The sequence below is a fragment of the Malania oleifera genome, chromosome 9 (assembly GCF_029873635.1).
Source record: "Malania oleifera isolate guangnan ecotype guangnan chromosome 9, ASM2987363v1, whole genome shotgun sequence".
NCBI lineage: Eukaryota > Viridiplantae > Streptophyta > Magnoliopsida > Santalales > Ximeniaceae > Malania > Malania oleifera.
This window is the reverse complement of record NC_080425.1, coordinates 65,716,207-65,738,337: the sequence shown is the minus strand read 5'-3', so window position 1 is coordinate 65,738,337 and position 22,131 is coordinate 65,716,207. Positions and strand designations below refer to the sequence as shown.

Below are 22,131 nucleotides of genomic sequence, written 5' to 3'. Positions count from 1 at the left end.
ACCGGAGCAGTATTCCTCTAATTATCACCTTGAGGTTCCTAGTAGCCTCCTCTATATGGTCGAGGAGCAGTCGCTATCGCTGGCAGTGCCTAGCAGTTTCTCGCTATATGCCTAGGCTAACGACATCAATAACATGTCACCTCCCTAACCCAACACTCCCCTGGGTGTCTCATATAGCATATGGGACAAGGAGGGGGCATCTGTCTACCCTGTACTGCTCGATCTCCTCCTCCTTGTCTCCATCCCCTTCTTTTATCCTGTTTCCTCCAAGGCTCTCGGCTAGACCCTGCCTGAAAATTGGGAGGCACGAGCCTCTTTCCCTGGCTCTGTGTAGAAGTGCCTCTCTGCAAGCCACTCTCAATCACCGCAGCTCTGTCTACTATCTCTGAGAAGGTCTAAGCCCGGAAGCCTACCACCTGCTCATATAGGTTCTACTTCAAGCCCTCCTCAAACTTCCTCGTCTTCCTCTCCTCATCTAGCACCAGTTATGGGGTGAATCGGGACAGCTCAATGAATCTCACTGCATACTACTGCATCGTCAAAGGCCCCTATGCCAGATGCAGAAACTCTGATGCCTTCACACTCCTAATAATAGCGGCAAAGTACCGCTCGAATAAAATCTCCCTAAAGCGACTCCACGTCATCATTATAGGGTCAAGCCTCTGCACCTCCAATAGTCTCACCGACCTCCACTAGTGCTTTGCTTCCCCAATCAATTTAAATGTTGCAAATAACACCCTCTGCTCATATGTACATGAGAGGATTGTCAGTATGTCATCCATGTCGTGGGCCCAGTTCTCTGCTACTAGTGGGTCTGCTCCTCCAGCAAATGATGGGGGTCGCATACGCGTGAACTGCTCGATCGTGCAGCTTCGCTCCCCCGAGCTCCTAGCCATCACCTGCTAGGTGATGCTATGCAATACTGTGTCAGGGTCTGCACCACCCATACTAGAAGGTCCTGCTCCATCACCTCCCGCACTCATGTTACTGTTCCCCGGATCAATTTTGCAAAGGGAACAACTAGTCTCAGCATACAATTACTATCACACAACCAATACACTGCTATAACCTTTTATCTCCACATCCTTGATCCCCATTTAAGATTCAATCCTACCACTCAAAAACAAGAGCCACCGACAATTTCCATGGTTTTCCTAAAATCGTCACCCCAGGAAAAACACAGAAACAACCTCGGTACTCCGGTCTCTAAGATGCAAGATAGAACCCTAAATTCTCACCTCATCCTTCACAATAACTTAATCACATTTCAATCTACCCATCTCCTATTTCCCTCAAAATCCATTCCCATACTCTGGTATTGTATTTCGCTGTTTACTAAAGTCTGCAGAACCTAACAACCTAAGTTCTGATACCAAACTGTGATGCCCTGATTTTCCATACCATTTTTTTCATCAATAATAATTAAATCATACACATCAAAAATTACATCGGTCACGTCAACAACTCTGATACCCCTCACATGACTCGACCCGCATTGGGTACCTGGTAAATAGGCATTTTATTTATACTAGCCTAATAGCGAAACACATAACGTACATACCATTCGGAATATAATATCCATAGTATCAACATACATATACACACATTTCTATCATACCCAAAAACAATACAACCCTAGGGAAATTACACCTCCCTAGTCCAAAACTCACCCTGTATATCAGGGTATTCGCTCCACACTATCTCCGAGCTCTATCCCCTGCTCTATCTCTATTCCCTGAAAAGTTTAGATAACTCGAGTGAGACATATCTCAGTAAGACGAAAAAAATTATTTGTAATGTGTGGCAATATGATTTCAGTTATAACACATTTTACTTTTCAAATAATCAATTCATTTAAGAAAAATACACTGTTATATATGCTCATAATCATATGGATATAAAACACAAGCTTTTATAAGCTTTTGATTCCATTTCCAATCTCATTTGCATGCAACCCATGTTTATTAGGGAAGTTCCCAAGAATAGGGAAGTCTACCCCACCCATACAAATAGCTTCCCTCTGCCCTAATACGTTATTGTTGGAATTGGTGTAATCCCAAGAGGGGGGGTGAATTGGTTATTTAAAATTTCTCCCTAGGTTTGACCAGACATTTGCAGTATTACACAACCTAAAGTTTGTCTTTGTAATCCCAAATGCGCATATAAGTATAATATGTGAAAATTTAAATCATGCATATCATTCACACAATAACATACATGTGTAGGAATATAAATTATGGAAATATAAACAAATACACAATATGTTATCAGGGTTCGGCCAACTGTGCCTACGTCCCCTCCTCTAACTCGCAAGCCCGAGGAACCCACTAATGCTCACTTAACGGGGGGAGTGGCACCCTTTACAACCAGGTCAATTAGCAGGGCTGACCTTAACCTACACCTTACCAAGATGGTGCACCTAACTTTCCTAACCAAGTCTAAGCTAATCCAGGACTATTTCACAGGGCTAGTCTCCCTTTTCAGGCCCATTCTTGGAATACAACAAATTTAACCAATAAGGTGTGTACACGTAAAATGCTTCTTACACAAGCTGATATGTACCAATATAATCAACACACTACCAAATGATAAGGTATGATAAGCTCAGTGTAGTCTTAATGTCTACTCTCAAAGATTAATGCAAATATGACAATCAGTTTGTGAAAGTGTCTGTGAAAAGATCTTTGTGTCAAAATAATAGTATCAATCACAATGCAGCAACAAAGATCTCAAATACACTTCAAATATCCTCAACAAATATTTTTCTCATAATAAATCACAAGAGATATTTAAAGTTGATTTGTAAAATAGTATTTACCTACAAGCACATTTTCAAATACCTTTAACAAATATTTTTTCTCAAAATAAACCACACAAGATATTTGAAATCAGTTAGTAAAATGGTATTTCACAAACAAAATGCAATATGAACTATAGAGTATTGCAATAAATATGCAATATTCAGAAGCTCTAAGAAGTTTTCCTATGGAAGGATTATTTACGAAGCCCCCTAGAAAAATTAGAAGCTTACTCTCAAAGAAAAATTATTCCCAATCAAAACGAGCAAGTGAGAGTTTAAGCTTGGTGCGATGAACACAAGAGCACTCTTACTAAGTGGTATTTGCAATATGGATGAGTAAGAGTGGGAGTATGAAGCTTGGATATGAAAAATAGGCTTTTTGAAATTCAGAAGATATTTTCTAATTATGTTTTCTATTCTCACACTAATTTTTGCAAATGAGGGGGTATATATAGACTTCCCCAAAATTATAACCGTTCGGGACATATGAGTCATTTTTTGCAAAATTTTAAATGAGGTTAATAAAAATAACAACGTTTTTAACCTTAGTAATTTTCGCCAATCTGAGAGCACCGGTCGACCATACTTAAGGTTCGGTTGACCGAGTGTCTGGGTTCGTTTGACCGGCAGTATTTTGAACTAGAAAGATGGTCAACCGTACTTGAGGGTTTCAAAGGCGATTTTCCAAATCCGCGTGGTTCTGTTGACCAAATCATTTTGAACTAGGAGGTTCGGTCGACTGAACGGTTGGAAATTCCCACGTAGGGGTTCGATCGATCAGGGCATTGCCTATATGTTTTTAGTCGGTCGACCGAAAGGTCAACTTGTTGACCCAGAGAGGTTCGGTCGACCAAGCTATATAATCTTGGCTAGGTTCAGTCGACAGTATTATGGTCAAACAGTTGACCACTAACCAGTTCGGTCGACCAAGCTGAATAAGCTTGGTTGGGCTTGGTCGACCGAACATGCCTATTTCGGGCATTTCTGTCCTTTTCTTTTTATAATGTTGTCCCTATTCATATGATGATTATTTTCAAGAGTATGGGAGACATTTTTATGCAATTTTTAGGGTCCTAAATACAATCAATGGTCTTTGTGAGATAACCCCAAAAATCTAGTGTCGATTGATTGAAGGGGATCCCTAAGGTCATTAAATAATCCTTTATCTATCCTATCATGCATGTAATGCATTGTTTATTATAGATCATTTCCTATTTACTATTACAGAGTCGAGTAAAAATATGAAATATAAATTACAAAATAAACACTTTGGGTCTTCAGTTTCTTTCAAGTCCATGCGCGTGCACCATATGAAACTTCTAATGGATCTTGCACACAAACTCATCAACCATTAAATACTAGAGTATTTTTCATAATCAAAACGGGATATGACCTATAAAGTCAACAATCTCCCCCTTTTTCTATGATGATAAATACTTGCCTATTTCTCCCCCTTTTGGCAACAAAAAATGATCTAAATAAATATTTAAGTTTATAGGCAAATAATCATCAGAATGCAAGATATGTCTGGGAAAAGGTTTTTTAGAAAAATCGGCAGCATGTTGTTTGAAAATAGAACATTTTTCCCAAAAATAGTTGTGTACAAGTTACCTGATTGAGTAATATATTTACATGATATCCACAACTACTTACTCAACTAGTTTAGTATTCTCAAAACATAAATATAACTATCTATCATGCAAGAGATATGATAGTCATGCATTTTATAGCACAAACAAGCTCATATAGTATAAAGCAATTAAGCACACAAACTATATAACTGGTTATTAAAATATCTAAATGACATGGAAAACGTAGTTAAACCAAAAATATTCTCAAACCATTGCGATTTAAGTATTTCATAAGACCCGCAGAAAATTTGAATTTAAAGACATGCGGTATATAAAGAATAGGTTTGAGCATAAATACAGTCTAACTAGTTCGCATGCATTTTCATGTGTAGTTACTGAACCAGTTATGTGACTTTAAAATCATATGTGTATATAATAATAATGAAGCAAGAGAAAAAGTTTTAGTTTTGAAATTTGTTCTTGCCATAAAGTATTAAAACAAATACATATGTATATAAATATAAATATAAATATGTATCCCCTTTTGATATTTGCTTAAAGTACTGGGGGTTGCTTGCAAAAAAGATAAAGCAAGCACCTGACATTCTAGTTTTATCATTTAAGCATAATTTCATAACATAACCAAAAAAAACACAACCATAATGATCCTAAAGATTTATCAATCACATGCAAGATCATATGGCAAAATTAAAAACTATGTGACAAGTATTATATTTTTCACTTAAGGTATTCAATAAACATAACAATCAAGCACATGCCACAATAATTTCCAAATACATCTAAGCCTAAAATACTAGTGAGCATAGCAAGATAACAGTTTAGTTTAAGATGCTCCCCCTTTCAAATTGAATCCAAGCTTAGATGAAATAAACAACTTATACTAACCAAAAATTAATTTCATTAAGCATGTCATGCAATATAAGAAATTATTTTTGCATACTTTAAGTCAACTATACTGAATATATATATCAACTATATTTATCACCTAATCAGTATAGTTGTCCCTATAGACCATATATGCATCAGAAAATGTATATTAAGGCATACTTTAAGATTAATGACCCATGAACATTCCATATTGAATCATAGAGCTTTAAGTGCTGGATATAATGTTCAGGGATATCAGAAGAGCCTCAATATTTCAATAAATGATAGTGATGCACGTGAGTCCTATAAGTTCTTTCTATAGGGAAGGTGCTCAGCTCTCTAAGTGCCTGATGATTATGTAAGGATGAAATTTTATTTTCATTTAGTTTTCACTCATCCTTTCAAAAGATTTTAACATTTATTTTATTATAATCATCTTTGTACAAGGTTTTACTTTTGGGAAAAATCTTGTCGAAATTTCGGTAACATGTCGTCTGTAAATCAGAGATTTTTCCATAAAACCTATACCTATAGGTTCAAACAAACAATTTATAATTCATTTTCAAGGCACACAAGAACCTATATCCACTACCAATAAGCAATTCTCATCAATTGTATCTATCATGTAGGAGGCATTCTAGACTAAGCATGCAATTAGGTAGCAATCATAATTCATAGAATGTAATCTATTCATTAAGGCATATGGACATGAATGTTATGAGATAATGAGAGCATTTAATTTAAAGAGTTATGAAGATGATGCTCCCCCTAAGTTATGCACTTTAATCATTTTATGCCTTTTTAAATTTTTCTAGATCTTTAGCCAAGAGATATAATATTTTCAATGATTTAGATTTGGCATTGAGGCTTTAGGCTTATTGGACCAAAAAGTCACAATAAACATTTATTTGAGTGTTATAAGTCTATATTACCTCTTTTCTTCATGAATCCTAATGAGTGAGAGGCTTGAGTTCAAATGGCTATGAATTTTAAACGCATGTGCATAGGTCTCCCTAAAGCTTATGCATTCATCTAGATTAAAACCTAGTGCAACCAACTTAGCCATTTAGCTTGATCAAATGAGATGAAGCTCTAAATAATTTTATGTTAACGTTTGAGAGCTTTTGAAGCTAGCAGGGATAAATATTCTTAAAGATTAAATTATTAATATGTTCAGAGGAGTATTCTGGTAGTAGCAGGTTATTATACAAGATAAGTATTCTAAAGAAAGTGTCCTAACTGTTTTGGCAAAGAGCACATAGGAGAATATGAATATTTTTTACCAATGCTCTTTGGAGATTGAATTGTATTCTTCGACTATGATCATAGTTTTGGAGCAAGGATATGAACCAATGAAAGGATGGATCTTTACCTAATGTGATCGTGGTATGGTAAAGGTTTCCTATGGAAGAAGCTAGGTGAATCAAGATTAGAGGATTTAAATATTAAACTCAAAGGGAATAATTTGATTTAACAATAAAATATAAATCCCCTAGTGGATGCCTCTAATTTTGATTAGCACTAAGTAGGTATGGAATCTATTATCATTAGTGCTTATACCTAGAGTGATGACCTGATTTTGATTAATAAGATTAGGGTTAAAGATATATAGAATAGGATGGATCCCTAAAGCTCATCTCTGTGCAATACAGTTGCTTAACTTAAGATGTTTTATTTTTAAGCATAAGTTAAGCATTTAGAATTATTTACCAAGCAAGAATGCCTTGTCCATTTGGAAGTGGATTTCATTCAAGTATGCTATAGTCAATGCTTTCATATTTTATCCAATCATTATGAGATATATATATATATATTCGTGTTAAGTTTAGATTGGATATTTTATTTGAGATTTCATATTGGCTAGATTTTCTAATGATCTTAGTATATAATGATAGTGTATAATGAATGCACATACTAAGATTTGACATTTTAATCATAGACCACTTCCTAGCCTTTTGGTCATCACTACCCCTAACCCTAAGATTTAAGGATGGATTAAATGAATATGTAATTTAAATCTGAATCCATTCATCTTTTGGTTTTGAGAGGTTCACCTTTAGGATTACCCACATCATTTTCTTATTTAAACCTCTGGCACTTCTAGATGGATAAGTGTATATGATGTGCCCTTTTCTCTCACTGCATAAGCATACTTTATGTGCATGTGAAAAATTTTGCTTATTTAGACTAGATGAGGCATACAGACAAATATGGGTTTTAAAATATGAACCATTTTTTAAAGAAATAATTCTTTTTACTCCAAAAGGTTTTACATGATTTTTCTTTTCAATTTTAACTTTGGGTGTAAGATTAGAATAATCATCTATGTCTTCTTCTAAGCAGAAATTTTTCAATACTTTCTTAATATTTCTCTTTTCTAAGATGGCATAATAATATTTTATTTCTCCTAATTGCTTTTGCATGCTTTTATTTTCCTTTTTCAAAAAGGATTTCTGCTTAGATAACTTAGCTAGAAATTTATTCATTTTCAAGAAAGTTTTATCTAGCTTTTCATACGAAGGCATGCTTTCATTTATCAATTCAGCACATAATTCATCATAAGATATGTCATAGTTATTATATGAATCATTGCATACAATGTCAACAATATTATCACAGGGAATATTAGATGATTCATCATATGACACAACACAGCATTCAGCATAAGAATCATCACATGCATCATCAACAAAATTATCATGGTATTCAACAGATGATTCAGCATTTGAAATATCACAACATTTAGTGTAAGAATTATCAATTGAGTTTGAGTTAGAATCATTTACCTCCTCAATGATTACTAGCTCATGAATCATCAGCTCTTGATCATTTGATCTTGGAGCATTTAGAGGAGTTACGATCTCTATCTCCTAGGATCCTCTATATTTCTTTTCTAGTACATCTCATATTTCCTATGCACTATGACATGCCACAAACTCAACAAAAATATTAGAATCTAATACAAGATATAACATGTCCATGGCATATGAATTCGCATGCATTAACCTACTATCATTTTCATTCAAGGGCATACGAATTTCATTAACAATCACCCACCAGACCATCCAATTCATTGATTTTATAAATACGCTCATTCTAAATTTCTAGGTGGTGTAATTGACACCACAAAATGCAAGAGGCTTAGAGGGTGAGTGTCCCTCTTCGAATGGGGATACACCAATGTGATTCATCTTGATCTTTAGCAAAAATGTTTAAGTCAATGCTACGAGGCTCTGATACCAATTGTTGGAATTGGTGTAATCCCAAGAGGGGGGTGAATTGGATATTTAAAATTTCTCCCTAGGTTTGACTAGACATTTGTAGTATTACACAACCTAAAGTCTGTCTATGTAATCCCAAATGCGCAGATAAGTATAATATGCGGAAATTTAAATCATGTGCATCATTCACATAATAACATACATGTGTAGGAATATAAATTAAGGAAATATAAACAAACACACAATATGTTATTGGGGCTCGGCCAACTATGCCTACATCCCCGCCTCTAGCTCTCAAGTTCGAGGATTCCACTAATACTCACTTAACAGGTGGAGTGGCACCGTTTACAACTAGGTCAATTAGTGAGGCTAACCTCAACCTACACCTTATCAGGATAGTGCACCTAACTTTCCTAACCAGATCTAAGACAATTCGAAACTATTTCACAAGGCTAGTCTCCCTCTTCAGGCCCATGCCTGGAATACAACGAATTTAACCAATAATGCGTGTACGCGTAAAATGCTTCTTACACAAGCTGATATGTACCAATATAATCAACACACTACCAAATGATAAGGTATGATAAGCTCAGTGTAGTCTTAATGTCTACTCTCAAAGATTAATGCAAATATGACAATCAGTTCGTGAGAGTGTATGTGAAAAGATTTTTGTGTCAAAATAACAGTATCAATCACAATGCAGCAACAAAGATCTCAAGCACACTTCAAATATCCTCAACAAATATATTTCTCACAATAAATCACAAGAGATATTTGAACTTGATTTGTAAAATAGTATTTATCTTCAAGCACATTTTCAAATACCTTCAACAAATATTTTTCTTAAAATAAACCACACAAGATATTTGAAATCGGTTTGTAAAATAGTATTTCACAAACAAAATGCAATATGAACTCTTCAGTATTGCAATAAATATGCAAAACTCAGAAACTCTAAGAAGTTTTCCTACAGAATGCTTATTTACGAAGCTCCTTAGAAAAACTAGAAGCTTACTCTTAAAGAAAAATTATTCTCAATCAAAATGAGCAAGTAAGAGTTTAAACTTGGTGAGGTGAACACAAGAGCACTCTTACTAAGTGGTATTTACAATATGGATGAGTAAGAGTGGGAGTATGAAGCTTGAATATGAAAAATAGTCTTTTTGAAATTCAGAGGATATTTGCTAATTATGTTTTCTAATCTCACACTAATTTTTGCAAATGAGTGGGTATATATAGACTTCCCCAAAATTATAACCGTTTAGGACATATGAGTCATTTTTGCAAAAGTTTAAGTGAGGTTAATAAAAAATAATAGCGCTTTTAACCTCGGTAATTTTCGCCGACCTGAGAGCACTGGTCGATCGTACTTAAGGTTTGGTTGACCGAGTGTCTAGATTCGGTCGACCGGGAGTATTTTGAACTAGAAAGATGGTCGACCGTACTTGAGGGTTTCAAAGGCGATTTTCCAAATTTGCATGGTTCAGTTGACCGGGCTATTGAAAATTCCCACGTGGGGGTTCAGTCAACCACGGCGTTGTGCATATGTTTCTGGTCGGTCGACCAAGACGTCAACTTGTTGACCCGGGGAGGTTCGGTCAACCAAGCTATATAAGCTTGGATAGGTTTGGTCGACCGTATTGTGGTCAAACAGTTGACCACTGACCAGTTCGGTCCACCAAATTGAATAAGCTTAGTTGGGCTTGGTCGACCGAACATGCCTATTTCGGGCATTTCTGTCCTTTTCTCTTTGTAATGTTGTCCCTATTCATATGGTGATTATTTTCAAGATTATAGGAGACATTTTTATGCAATATTTAGGGTCCTAAAGACAATTTATGGTCTTTATTAGATAACCCTAAAAATCTGGTGTCGGTCGATCGAAGGGGATCCCTAAGATCATTCAATAATCCTTTGAGACTATCTACCCTATTATGCATGTAATACATTGATTATTACAGACCATTTCCTATTTACTATTACAGACTCGAGTAAAAATATGAAATATAAATTACAAAATAAACACTTTGGGTCTTCAATTTCTTTCAAGTCCATGTGCATGCATCATATGAAACTTCCAATGGATCCTGCAAAAAAACTCATCAACCGTTAAATACTAGAGTATTTGTCATAATCAAAACGGGATATGACCTATAAGGTCAACAGTTATGCAGCCAGATATAGCTACATCTGATACCTATCCAAGCACTCACCTTACTCAATAAGCCCTCAGGCGGAAAGTTTTATTTCACTTAATTATTTAGATTATTAAACTCACACTCTTTCATTTTCCATTTTCATCATTCTTTCCTTTTCCATTTCCATTTCACAATCCAGCCCATGAGTGTCCTTGATACCCAACACCAACATCATGTTTGTAACTCATGGCTACCCTGAGGATTTTTTTTCTCCATGTCATGCTTCCCCCCATGAATAAGGTTGTGCAGCCTGAAGGCTAGACCAAACCGCGGTTGGCCTACCTGCCCATACAAGTAGCTTTCCTCTGCCCTAATACATTATGCAGTCAGATATGGCTACATTTGATACCTATCAAGGCACCCACCTTACTCAGTAAGCCCTCTGACGGAGATTTTTTCTTCGTTTAATTATTTAGATTATTAAACTCACACTCTTTCATTTTCCATTTTCATCATTCTTTACATTTCCGTTTCCATTTCACAATCCAGCCCATGAGTGTCCTTGATACCCAGTACTAATATCGCGTCTGTAACTGATAGCTGCCTTGAGGTTTTTTTTCTCCACGTCATGCATCCTCCCATCAATAGGGTTGTGCGGCCTGAAAGCTGGATCTAACCGTGGTTGGCCTACCCAGTTAGATCAAAATGGAAATTCATCCATGTGTCTGTAGTACGACTGGCTGGCCTATAGCCCTGATCCGAACTCAGGGGGCACAACAACTCTACTAAATGGCTCAGTCGACTGCCCACACCACACTCTCCATGAGACCATGCGGTTGCACTAACACCTCACTAGCAACAGTATCGTGCTCAATATCACAGCCCATTATTAGGGTTTCCATATCCATTCATCAGGGTTATCATTACCATATACTCACAATCATTATGCGGTATTGGTATTTTATCAATCATATTTCAATGAGTCCATTGCAGCTCTCGCACTTTGCAGTGTTCACATTTCAATTCCCACATTTCAATATTCTCATATCAATATTCACAATTAATCTCATATCAGTATATCTAAATTCATCTCAATAAAAATGTTCTCATCATTTTCTCTGCACAATTCATCATCTTATAATAGTATATATCATGTTTCGCGTATTTCAACATTTCTCAATAAAACACATCTTCATTTCATAATCATTTTTCCGTACACATATCAATGTTTCACATTCCAGTATTTCTCAGAAAATACTCATTAATGTTTATCACTTTCATCACCTCTTATATTTCAAATACCAAAACACTACAATTCGTTATAAATCATATGCCACACAATTTTATTCGATATTCATATCATAATAATTTCAAGCAAAATAACATATTCTTATTTTCACGTATTAACTAAATTAGTAATTATTAAAATAACTATAATAATTTATTCCCCTTACTTGGTTTCCTGAACTACGCCTATAGGAATCCCAAAATTATACCTGCCACGCTCACCCAAACCTTGAATTCAATAACCCTAATTCAATCTAAGAATTCCCAATATTCTAATATTTCCAAATTTACATTAATTAAATAACAATTAATCCCTAAATAACCCCTTATCCTAATTTTGGGGCTATGCCTACCACAACCCCATGAGAAATCTGCTCTTCTAGACTTGTAGAGAATCATCCCTAGATTCTCGTGGTGGTGTTCGATCGTCAATTTGGCTTAAGATTTAAGAAAAAATTGACGTAAGAGTGAGAATTTACCTTACCCCAGGAGAAATGCCTACGTTGCTCCTACGACAAATCTACTCCGGTAGAAATGTCGGTGGTGGAGAATGGGGCCCAGCGGGATTTCTTGATTTTAGATCGGTGCCCGTTTGACCGAAGAAATCGAGCAGAGAGGGACGAGAGTGGCGAGCGTCAAGGGGGGGGCATCTCTGTTTCTTTGGGAATCTGAAATCCTTCCTAAACTAAAGGCTTCGGGAAGGTTAGTTTATATATATATATATTAATATTATTATAAGAACCCGAACCGTGGTATATGCCCTTATTATGTAAAAGAGGGGTGGAAATGGAATTTCACAGATTTCGTCGATGAGGCCATAATTCGTCGACGAAGGTTGAAGCCTTCTCGTCGATGAAATTCAGAAGCTTGTTGATGAGTAAATGCCGAGAGGCCCAGGAAAATTTGAAATACCTCGCTCGTCGACGAGGGTGCCGATTCATCGACGAGGCTAGTGAAGAATTCGTCGACGAGGACACCAATTCGCCAATGAATCCACCCGGCTCAAAGGTGCTATAAAGGATATTTTGGGTTGCTTTGGGGCTATGTTTCCCCAAACACACACACTCTCTCTCTATAACTCTCTCTACACTCTCTCTCTTTAGTTTTGTTTGCCAATCGTTGCCTGGTTCGTAAATCCAACATTACTGCAAGGATCAGTGAAGGATTCTCTACGTTTCTAGGGGATCGGAATCTCGTTTTGAGAAATTTCGGGTTTCGGGCTAAAATCGAGGTAAGGCTTAGTTTTCATTTCTGATTCAGTATATGTGTAGTAGTACGGATTGTAAGCATGCATTGTGCTGTGGTTTGTAGGTTTTGGAGTCTCGGGTCGTAGTTTTGGGAACCGTAGAGTTCGTAGTTGGAATTCGGGTTAAGGTAAGGGGATTCTGTTTATATCAGTTCATTTTTGAAATCGGGATCGATAAGCTTGTAGGCTACGATCGTATGTATGTTTTGGCTACTTATTTGGAGAAATCTATCGAGTAAAAATGCGAGAATTTTTGGGTTATAGTTTTTAGGAAAATTGGGGATTTCGGGTATCATCTCTATTTGGTTTGGAAAACTGTTAGTTATATTCAAACTATATTATTGAGGTGACCGTAATCCATATTTGCATAAACTGTATACTTGAATTTGTAAACGATATGATTTTCCATAAACCAAATAAGTGTGGTACATATGGTTGTATGTATTTGTTCCAGGTATTTGTAAAACAGCTATGTGGCAGCTAATTACTGTACACTGAAATGTATAGGAACGTGAGTTCCAAAATGATTCCAGGGATTTGTATAACAGCCATGTATCGGTTAACTATCGTGGGTGAGAGTGGCCGGCTCTATATCCGGGGTGTGAAATATCACCAATATGTTCCGGCTGGTCACCGAAGGGTGTGTTCTACACCATACGTAGTAATGTAATCACTTTGGGCCTGAGTCGTCGCAGTGTAGTTGTGCATGTGGCAATGTAATCGTGGTGAGACTAGGTGACCTTATGTAGTTGCGTATGTGGCAATGTAATCACTGTGGGCCTGAGTTGTCGCTTCGTAGTTGCGTGTGTAGCAATGTAATTGCTGTGAGACTAGGTGACCTTGTGTAATTGCGTATGGAGTAATGTAATCACTATTGGGCCTCAGTCGTCGCAGCGTAGTTGCGTATGTTGCAATGTAATCGCTGTGAGACGAGGTGACCTTATGTAGTTGCGAACTAGTGTGACGACACTGACTGTATGTTTTAGGTATCGTATGTACTGGAATGATTTTTGTGAAAATATTGGAACTGTATGGAACTGTATGTATATGTATGAAACTGTATGGAAATGTTTCGAACTGTATCGTATTTTATAGTGTTATGAAGTATGTAAAATAACACTGGTATGCCACACACTAATATAACTTATTTTCTCCCTTACTGAGAGATATCTCACCCCGAATATATATATATATATATATATATATATATAAATGTTTTTCAAGTCCTTCGAGTAGCCAAAACTAGCATCCTAGCAACTAGAAGCAAGGGGTGTCGTTTAGCTACTGCTAGTACTTGTTAGGTACGAGTTTTGGTATCTAGGTTGTTAGGATGGTTTTTGTAGACACCTGGGGTATGCTTGTATTGTGGGAATGTATATCCTAACTTGTATAGACTCTGGTATGATACTATTTATGTATAAAAGACCATATTCCGCTACGTATCTTGGATGAGTATGGATGGTTATGTGTATGTATGTGGGCATCCGTTCACCCCACGGGGTCGGACCCTCTTTTTGTATTGTATCATGTATGTTTTAAATTGATACAGAGACAAGTTAGGTTACTAAATTCACACCTGGGACCGATTTGTGGGTTCAGGGCATGACAATTATAATATAATATAATATTATATTATTTTAATTAATAATTATTTATTTATTTATTTATTTTTAAAAAAATTATTTATATATTTTATTTTTTAGCATCATTCCACTAATCTTGTTTAACTATTTTTGGGGTTATTACAACGTATGCCTCCATTGTTTTTCCGAGCAAGTCTTTATATATCCTATTAACCAGCTACTGGTATATTGCCCTTGCATTCTTCAACCCAAGAGGCATCATCTTGTAATAGTAGAGTCCCCTTTTTGTGATAAATGATGTTTTCTCCTCGTCTCCTAGGTGCATTGGGATTTGGTTGTATCCCAAATACACATCCATGAAACTCAGAAGCTCATGTCCAGATGTCGAGTCCACCAGCTGGTCGATGAGGGGAAGTGGAAAGCTGTCTTTCAAGCGCACCTTATTCAAATCCATGAAGTCAATACAAGTCCGCCACTTTCCATTTGGCTTTTTTAATAAGACTACATTGCTAAGTCATTCTGGATAGCTGACTTCCCTAACGAATTTGGTTTGTACTAGTTTCGTCACTTCTTCATCTATCACCTTGATCTGCTCCAATGCAAAGCTCCTCTTCTTTTGCTTCACAGGCTTATGGTTTGGGTCTACCTGCAACCTGTGCTCCATGATTGCAAGGTCAATCCTTGGCATGTCATGAGCTGACCAGGCAAAGACATCTGCAAACTCATTCAATAGTCAACTCGACTATGTTTTTAAATAGTCGGATAAGCGACTCCCAATCCGCACACACCTCTCCTGATTACCATTTATAGGGATACCCATAAGGTCTTTGTCAAGCGTGCTGATTTGTGGTTATTCCCCCCCTCACCTCCAGGTCTTTGACAGTCAAGGTCTCCCGTGCTTCATTCTTACCCTTTAATGCCATTACGTAGCTATTCCAAGCTACTGTCTAGTCTCCTTTGATCATCCTAGTCTCGTGAAGGTAAGGGAACTTTACCTTCGGGTGATAGGTGGATGTTATCACTCGGGCTGCGTTGAGCGACGAGTGACCCAATATGATGTTGTATACCAAAGGTCGATCAACCACTCGAAAATCTATCATCAAGGTGATTTACTATAGGGCTGACCCCATTGTCACCGAGAGCGTTATCGTACCCTCTAGATGCACTACGTCTCCTCTAAACTTGACTAGTGGGCTGGAGACAGATTTTAAGCGTTCTTTGCCAATCTTCATTTCTTGAAGCACCGACCAAAATATTATGTTGGCTGAGCTCCCGTTGGCTATCAGCACGCATCTTACTTTGTAGTTAGCTACAAGTAGCAACACTACTAGGGCGTTGTCATGAGGCTGCTGTACTCCCTCTTCATCTTCACTGCTAAAGATTATAGTGTTTTCTTGCTATTATTTTTTTCCCCTTGGCTCCCTTCTTTCTGTTAAGAGCACCTATTTGGCGTATCTATTTCAAGCTTCTCCACTATCCTGACCATTGGCAGGTCCGCCAAAGATCACAGCAATTTCTCCAACGATCTGTTCCTCCTTCTCGTTTACATTAGGCTTTTTCTGTTCACGAAACTCCCTTCGACGATCTCCTTTCTTCACGAACTTTGATAGATGACCTCTTTTTATTAAGGCCTCAATTTCGTTTTTTAGGTGAATGCACTCTTCAGTATTGTGCCTGTGATCCCTATGGAACTGACATAACTTTGACATATTCCATTTATACGAGGGTGTTTGCATAGGTTCGGGTCATGACACATACCCCTTCTCTCTTATATGCATTAGTACATTAGTTCGAGGTGCGTTTAGGGGAGTATAAGTTTGAAACTTACTGGTATGTCCTATCCCCCTGGAGCTGTTTTGTGGCTTGCTATTCTCCTATCTCTTCCTAGCTCTAGAAGATTCGCTGACCTCTCTGGCGCCTTTTCTTTTCAACTCGATCTGGTCTCTTCTCGTATCCATCACTTCCTCCAAGTTAATGTATTTCTATGCCCTAGCCGTCAAATCTCCCATGTCGGATGGTGGCTTCTTCCCTAATGAGTATAGGAACACCCCAAGTTGGAGGGTCGTGGTTAGGGCCGCTAGTGCCACCTCGTGATCCAGGTTGCGGATCTCTAGAGTTGCTGTGACGTAGCGATTTATAAACTTCTTCAACATCTCTCGTTCTCCTTGAATTGGGCTCATCAGATAGGCTGTGGTCTTGGTGATCCTTTGACTACTAATGAAATGGCCATTGAACTGCTACTCCATCTCAGAGAAAGAGCTGATTGATCTAGGCTTAGGAGTTCACTACCAAGCCCTAGCATTTCCTTTAAGGGTGGCATCAAATGCACGACACATGATGGCATCAAGTACGCCTTGCAATTGCATCAATACCTTGAAGGTATCCAGGTGATCAACTGGGTTAGTTGAGCCTTTATACATTTCAAAAGTTGGCATCTTGAACTTGCTGGGCAGTGGGACCTCCATCACGTCTTTGGTAAAAGGTGTATCTGAAGACTTTAGCGAAGTTTCTCCATAGGAGGGGTTGGTTCGTCCCTCTTTCATCATCTTTTCTATCTAATCTATCTTCTTTATCCTCCCCTCTAACTCATTCAACCATTGCTTGTTGACTCTAACATTGTTCGCATCCTCCACCTTCTTCGTGGGGTTAGTTTTTCCGTTGCTTTCCTTCGGATTTTCCGCTTTCTCCTATGAGTTAGGGTTACTCTACTATTGGCGGGGGGGGGGGGGGGGGGGAGGGCAAGTTCTCCATGACTCTTTTGTTGTAAGTGCATGTGAAACATGTCCTCCATCTTCTTTTGGGAGGCCTCTGTTCTCCTTTGGAAGGTAAGGAATTCCTCCCTTGTAACTCTCGAACGATCTTCAAGCGTGGAGTGAACGAATTGGGGTGATTGATTACCTGAGGCAGGACTGGAGCTAGAGTCCTTGGTTGTTGTTATGATTTGAGAATCGGTTGTCGGAAGTGGGATGAGCACCTCTCAGAAGCATTCCCACAGACGACGCCAATTGTTTCAAAATAAAAATGCGATGATCTCCAATGAGCCTTCTGATTTTCGATGACCTAAAACGGATGAAAACAAACATGGCTTAAAGGACCCAAGGTGTACTCCGGGGGATCTCTCTGATGCGTAAGTAAGAGACTGCTTCAGAGAAGTGATATGCAACAGTAAAGTGTAGTTATCAATGACATACCTTGGCCTCTCGCCCGAGTCCTTATTTATTGTGGCAGAAGTTGACCCATTGGCAAGTTATGGCACGGGCGTGAATTGATATGACTTTTAAGGAGCTGACACTAGTTGTTTATGGTACGGGCGTGCATCGCTCTAACTTATATGGGGTTGACCCCTTCAGAGCAACTGTTATTGAGTAATGATGGTCTTGATTATTGTTATGTTTTAATGCTGCAGATTGACTATTTGACCTTGGTATATTTAGGGTATATCAGATTTTATAGCGGTTCTGATCGGATAATCTATGGAGGTTAGCAGATAATACTTCATTCTCATCCCATGTATAATTTGTTATCATCTGATGAATAATTTATTTTTTAATATAATAACTAAAATTATTTTTAGAATTATAACTTGGCAAATTTTTAAACATTTAATATCCAATTACAAAATTATATATATTTATTTTTTTTAAGATTATGAATTTAAGACTTTTGTTTTAATCATGAGAATTGGGTATTTGAACTTGAATACAAGTGGGGACGTGAGACAGATCCAGAGACAAATATAGTACCACTAGTTAACTAATTCGTTTAAGGATGAATAAAAAATTATATCTTACTCATTTAATATATGAATCTATTACGTATTGGTTTACACGAATTGGATCCAATTTAGATAAACAATTTTTATCCGTTTTGCCGGATCTAACTTCCCTTGTATTATAATAAAAATATCGAAAGATAAAAATAAGACCAAGGACCCGTAAAAATATGTTTTTTTTTCTTCTTCAAATTGAGGGATTGGAAAAGATTAATAAATCAGTAGGAGGGGATTTAAATGCTACCCCAAAACAGGGGGAGGAAGACTGGGTAGGTCTCAGCAGCATTTATGAAGGATCCCACCGTCGTGAGAAACAAGTTCAAGTCATTTATGAGCGTCATTAATCCTCAACTGCCCAAGTTGCGCCTATTGATTCCACAGCGAGAGAGGCGTTGAAGGAGTCCATCCATGTGAAGTCCATAAATGAGGCAATGCGCTGCGCTGAGAGGAAGAGGAGAGTTCTGATTTTTGGAAGATAGGAAGTGGTCCCTCTACACCCTCATCATTATGATACTTTGCTTGACCGCTGGCCTAGGGCTACGGAGGGAGCGACGTGATCACGTGCACGTGTTTCCACGCTCTCATGCCCGTGCTCTCATCTTCTTCTTCGGAATTTTCCCGTCCAAAAAATCTAGTTTGAATTTTGAATTTTAAATTCAAATTAAATAAGTTTTAAAATAATTTAATAATATATATATATATATTAAAAATACATAAATTCAAATTTAAAAATATCTCCCAAGGATAATATTATTGCAAAAAATATAATTACTTAGAAATATTGTTCATGTATAGTGACAAATTTAAAAATTAAATAAAGATTAAAATTATAAAAAAACTTATTAAATTTAATTCAACACAAGTAAATCTAGCAAATATCCAAAAATGCAGAATCAATATATTTTATTACGGGTCACTTTTATTACTTTCTTAATCATTAATAATTAATTTTTATAATATTTATTTTTTAGATAGTTACTTTTTCAATGGCATTACATTTTTATAAACTAATTGTTTCCAATTAAAGCATATCATCAGATTTTCTTTTTTTTTTTTTATTTTTATGCAATAAATTGTATAAAATTTCATATTTCATATATACACACACATACAATCTAACTAAACGAATTATATTTAAAATTATGAAAATTATTGCTTAATACAGTTACCTTATGTTTGGAGAGATCTTGGACTTGCAGTTGTATTGAATTTAAATAAGATGTAATATAAAATTTGTATTGAAATTTGTTCAAATCCATTCAAATCTAAAAATTATTTCATTTGGGGTGCCGATGAAAGTGAATCTTCACAAAACTTGGCTATTCCCAAATGAGAAAAAGTTAAGAAAAGGAGAGGGGAATGAAAATAAGTAGACAAAACACGGAAAGATAGAAACAATGGAGGCGCTACCTTATTTTTTGAAAGAGGACATAAATAAAAACTCTAAATCTATGAAAATCAGAAATTGAGTTTGAGAGTACATTTGTGCACAAGGAAGGTGATTGACTAACCTTCGCAATGATAATTAGCCAACCAGCACCCCTACTGGCACTCGTTCATGAAATGGTCATCGCAATTACATGTGTGTGTGTTCTTTAAAAGGGAAAGATAATATAAAGAAAAGGAATGAAAATATCTTTTTTCTACATCCAGTAACGTCGTATTGTTTATGAGCACTTTAAAATAACCTAAAAAGTTTAGAAGATTACTCTAAAATGGGTTAACCTCAAAATCCTAATTTTTGAAAAAAAAAATGATGATGATGATGATGATAATGAAAAAACAAAGCAAAGGATTAATTTAAAAGTATCGAGATGTTACTAATTGAAAACATGTGTTTGAAATGAATGTCAGGATGTAGTCAACTTTAAAAAATATTTGAAATGAGTATCGGGATGTAGTTGACTTGAAAAAATATTTGAAATGAGTATCGGGATGTAGCCGATTGAAAATTATTTGGAAAATGCATGAGTTTGATGGAAAAGTTGATCTAGAGTTTAATCATTGCCTCTTTTGTTTAAATCAATATGGTTTCTATAAACAATGGAAAGTTTTTCAAATGAAGGTTTTAAGTAATTCCAAAATCTTCAAGTGTTTTCAAAAAATTCCGCAAGTTATTCACAAAAAATGAAGAGCAGTAATTGGTGGTCTGGCGTGGATTAGCGCATAACTAGCTAGTCCTAATCTAGGCACATACGCCCGTTAGAGCTGTTAATCAGCTGGTTAGGCAGATAAGAAGCAATGGGGCAGGGAACAAGGGATTCAACTATAATTAAGGAAATCCCAGTAAAAAGGAATCCCTACTCTATTCACACTTAGTATATCTGGTGCAAGGTAGTTCTTTTCATATTTTTGGAACTACAAGTGGCTTGATTCCTCCATTGGAGGATATGTAGGTAGTCTACCTTGGTAGACTCAACCATAATCCTACAAAACTCTTTATTTTCTATTTTTTTTGTATTTCTCCTTTTATTTATGTGTTCTTATGTCTTTGTTTGAGGATTTGAGTGGGCAAAAAATAGTGAAATTCCTATGGGGCTTTACCTCTGCATGAGTTCTTGAAAGCCCTCTCAAATGGGGAAGGGATGAGAGAAAGGTTGAAGATTTTGCAAAATTAAAAACTAAGTATAGCAAAGACTGGTTGACCGGCCTTTGCAAACAATCAACAACCTGATGCTGCAAGCATGTATTTGGGCTATTTTCCACTTTTTTATTAAAAAAATATTCATTTTTAAGGGATACACACACACCCACACACACACACATAAGGTAAGTCATGTAATCATTTGTGGAATGGATGCTTTAGAGTGCTAAGACATCCAATTTTTAAATTTGAAAGCCCACTTTCCCTATTCACTATGATATTCCTAAACCGAACTTTGAAAGAAAGTTGTTTTTCCCTTTATTTTAATCTTTTCCAAAAATAAAAAATAAAAATAAAGTTATGACTCCATACCTAATAAAATGAGTGAGTAAGATAACCAAGTAAGGTTAAATTACTTGCTATCTCTTACATACTGTTGACCCCATAGGTCATACCCTGTTTTGATTATAACAAATACTTTGGTATTTAACATTTGTCAAGTTTATGTGCAAGACCATATTAGCAAATCAATTGATGACACACGAAGTAAAGCTTGAAGACCTTGAAGATTATTCCTTGTTATAATTTATATTTTTCGGGTCTGTAATAATAATTATAGGAAAAAGGTCTGTAATAATCTCTGGTGTATCATTGGTGTTTTGTATGATACAAGGACATGTTAGGTTACTAATTCACCCCTGAGTCCCATTACCAGGTTCGGAGTGTGACAGTATTGATTTATTTGAGGCTAACTTTTTTGCAGGTAACAAGATAAATTCATTGTGGTGACTCAAATTTGGAGACTTGCCTATTCAATTTATAGACCTGCACCCACCGAATGAAATTCCTCCAAAGCTTCCACCAGACAGACAGTGATGTTTTTCTTTCCTTTCTTTTCATTTTGTTTTACATTGTTTCATTTTTTCAGTTTTTATTTTCCCTTACTTCTCCACCCAGGTACGCCCCTACTTCCCCTATGCTTTCACATTGAGGACAATGTTCCACTTTAATTAGGGGGGATGAGACATTACAAAAAAAAAA

At 36.5% G+C, this 22,131-nt stretch overlaps 1 protein-coding gene across 1 annotated transcript; it reads right to left on the bottom strand.

The window, feature by feature from the left end:
• Positions 1–14,951: 14,951 nt before the first annotated feature.
• Positions 14,952–17,199, bottom strand: LOC131163485 (uncharacterized). Its single transcript, XM_058120082.1, has 4 exons — positions 17,024–17,199; positions 16,218–16,408; positions 15,318–15,448; positions 14,952–15,221 (listed from the first exon to the last, which is right to left on the bottom strand). Exons 1-4 carry the CDS (start codon positions 17,197–17,199, stop codon positions 14,952–14,954), a joined length of 768 nt encoding a protein of 255 aa, XP_057976065.1.
• Positions 17,200–22,131: the final 4,932 nt, after the last annotated feature.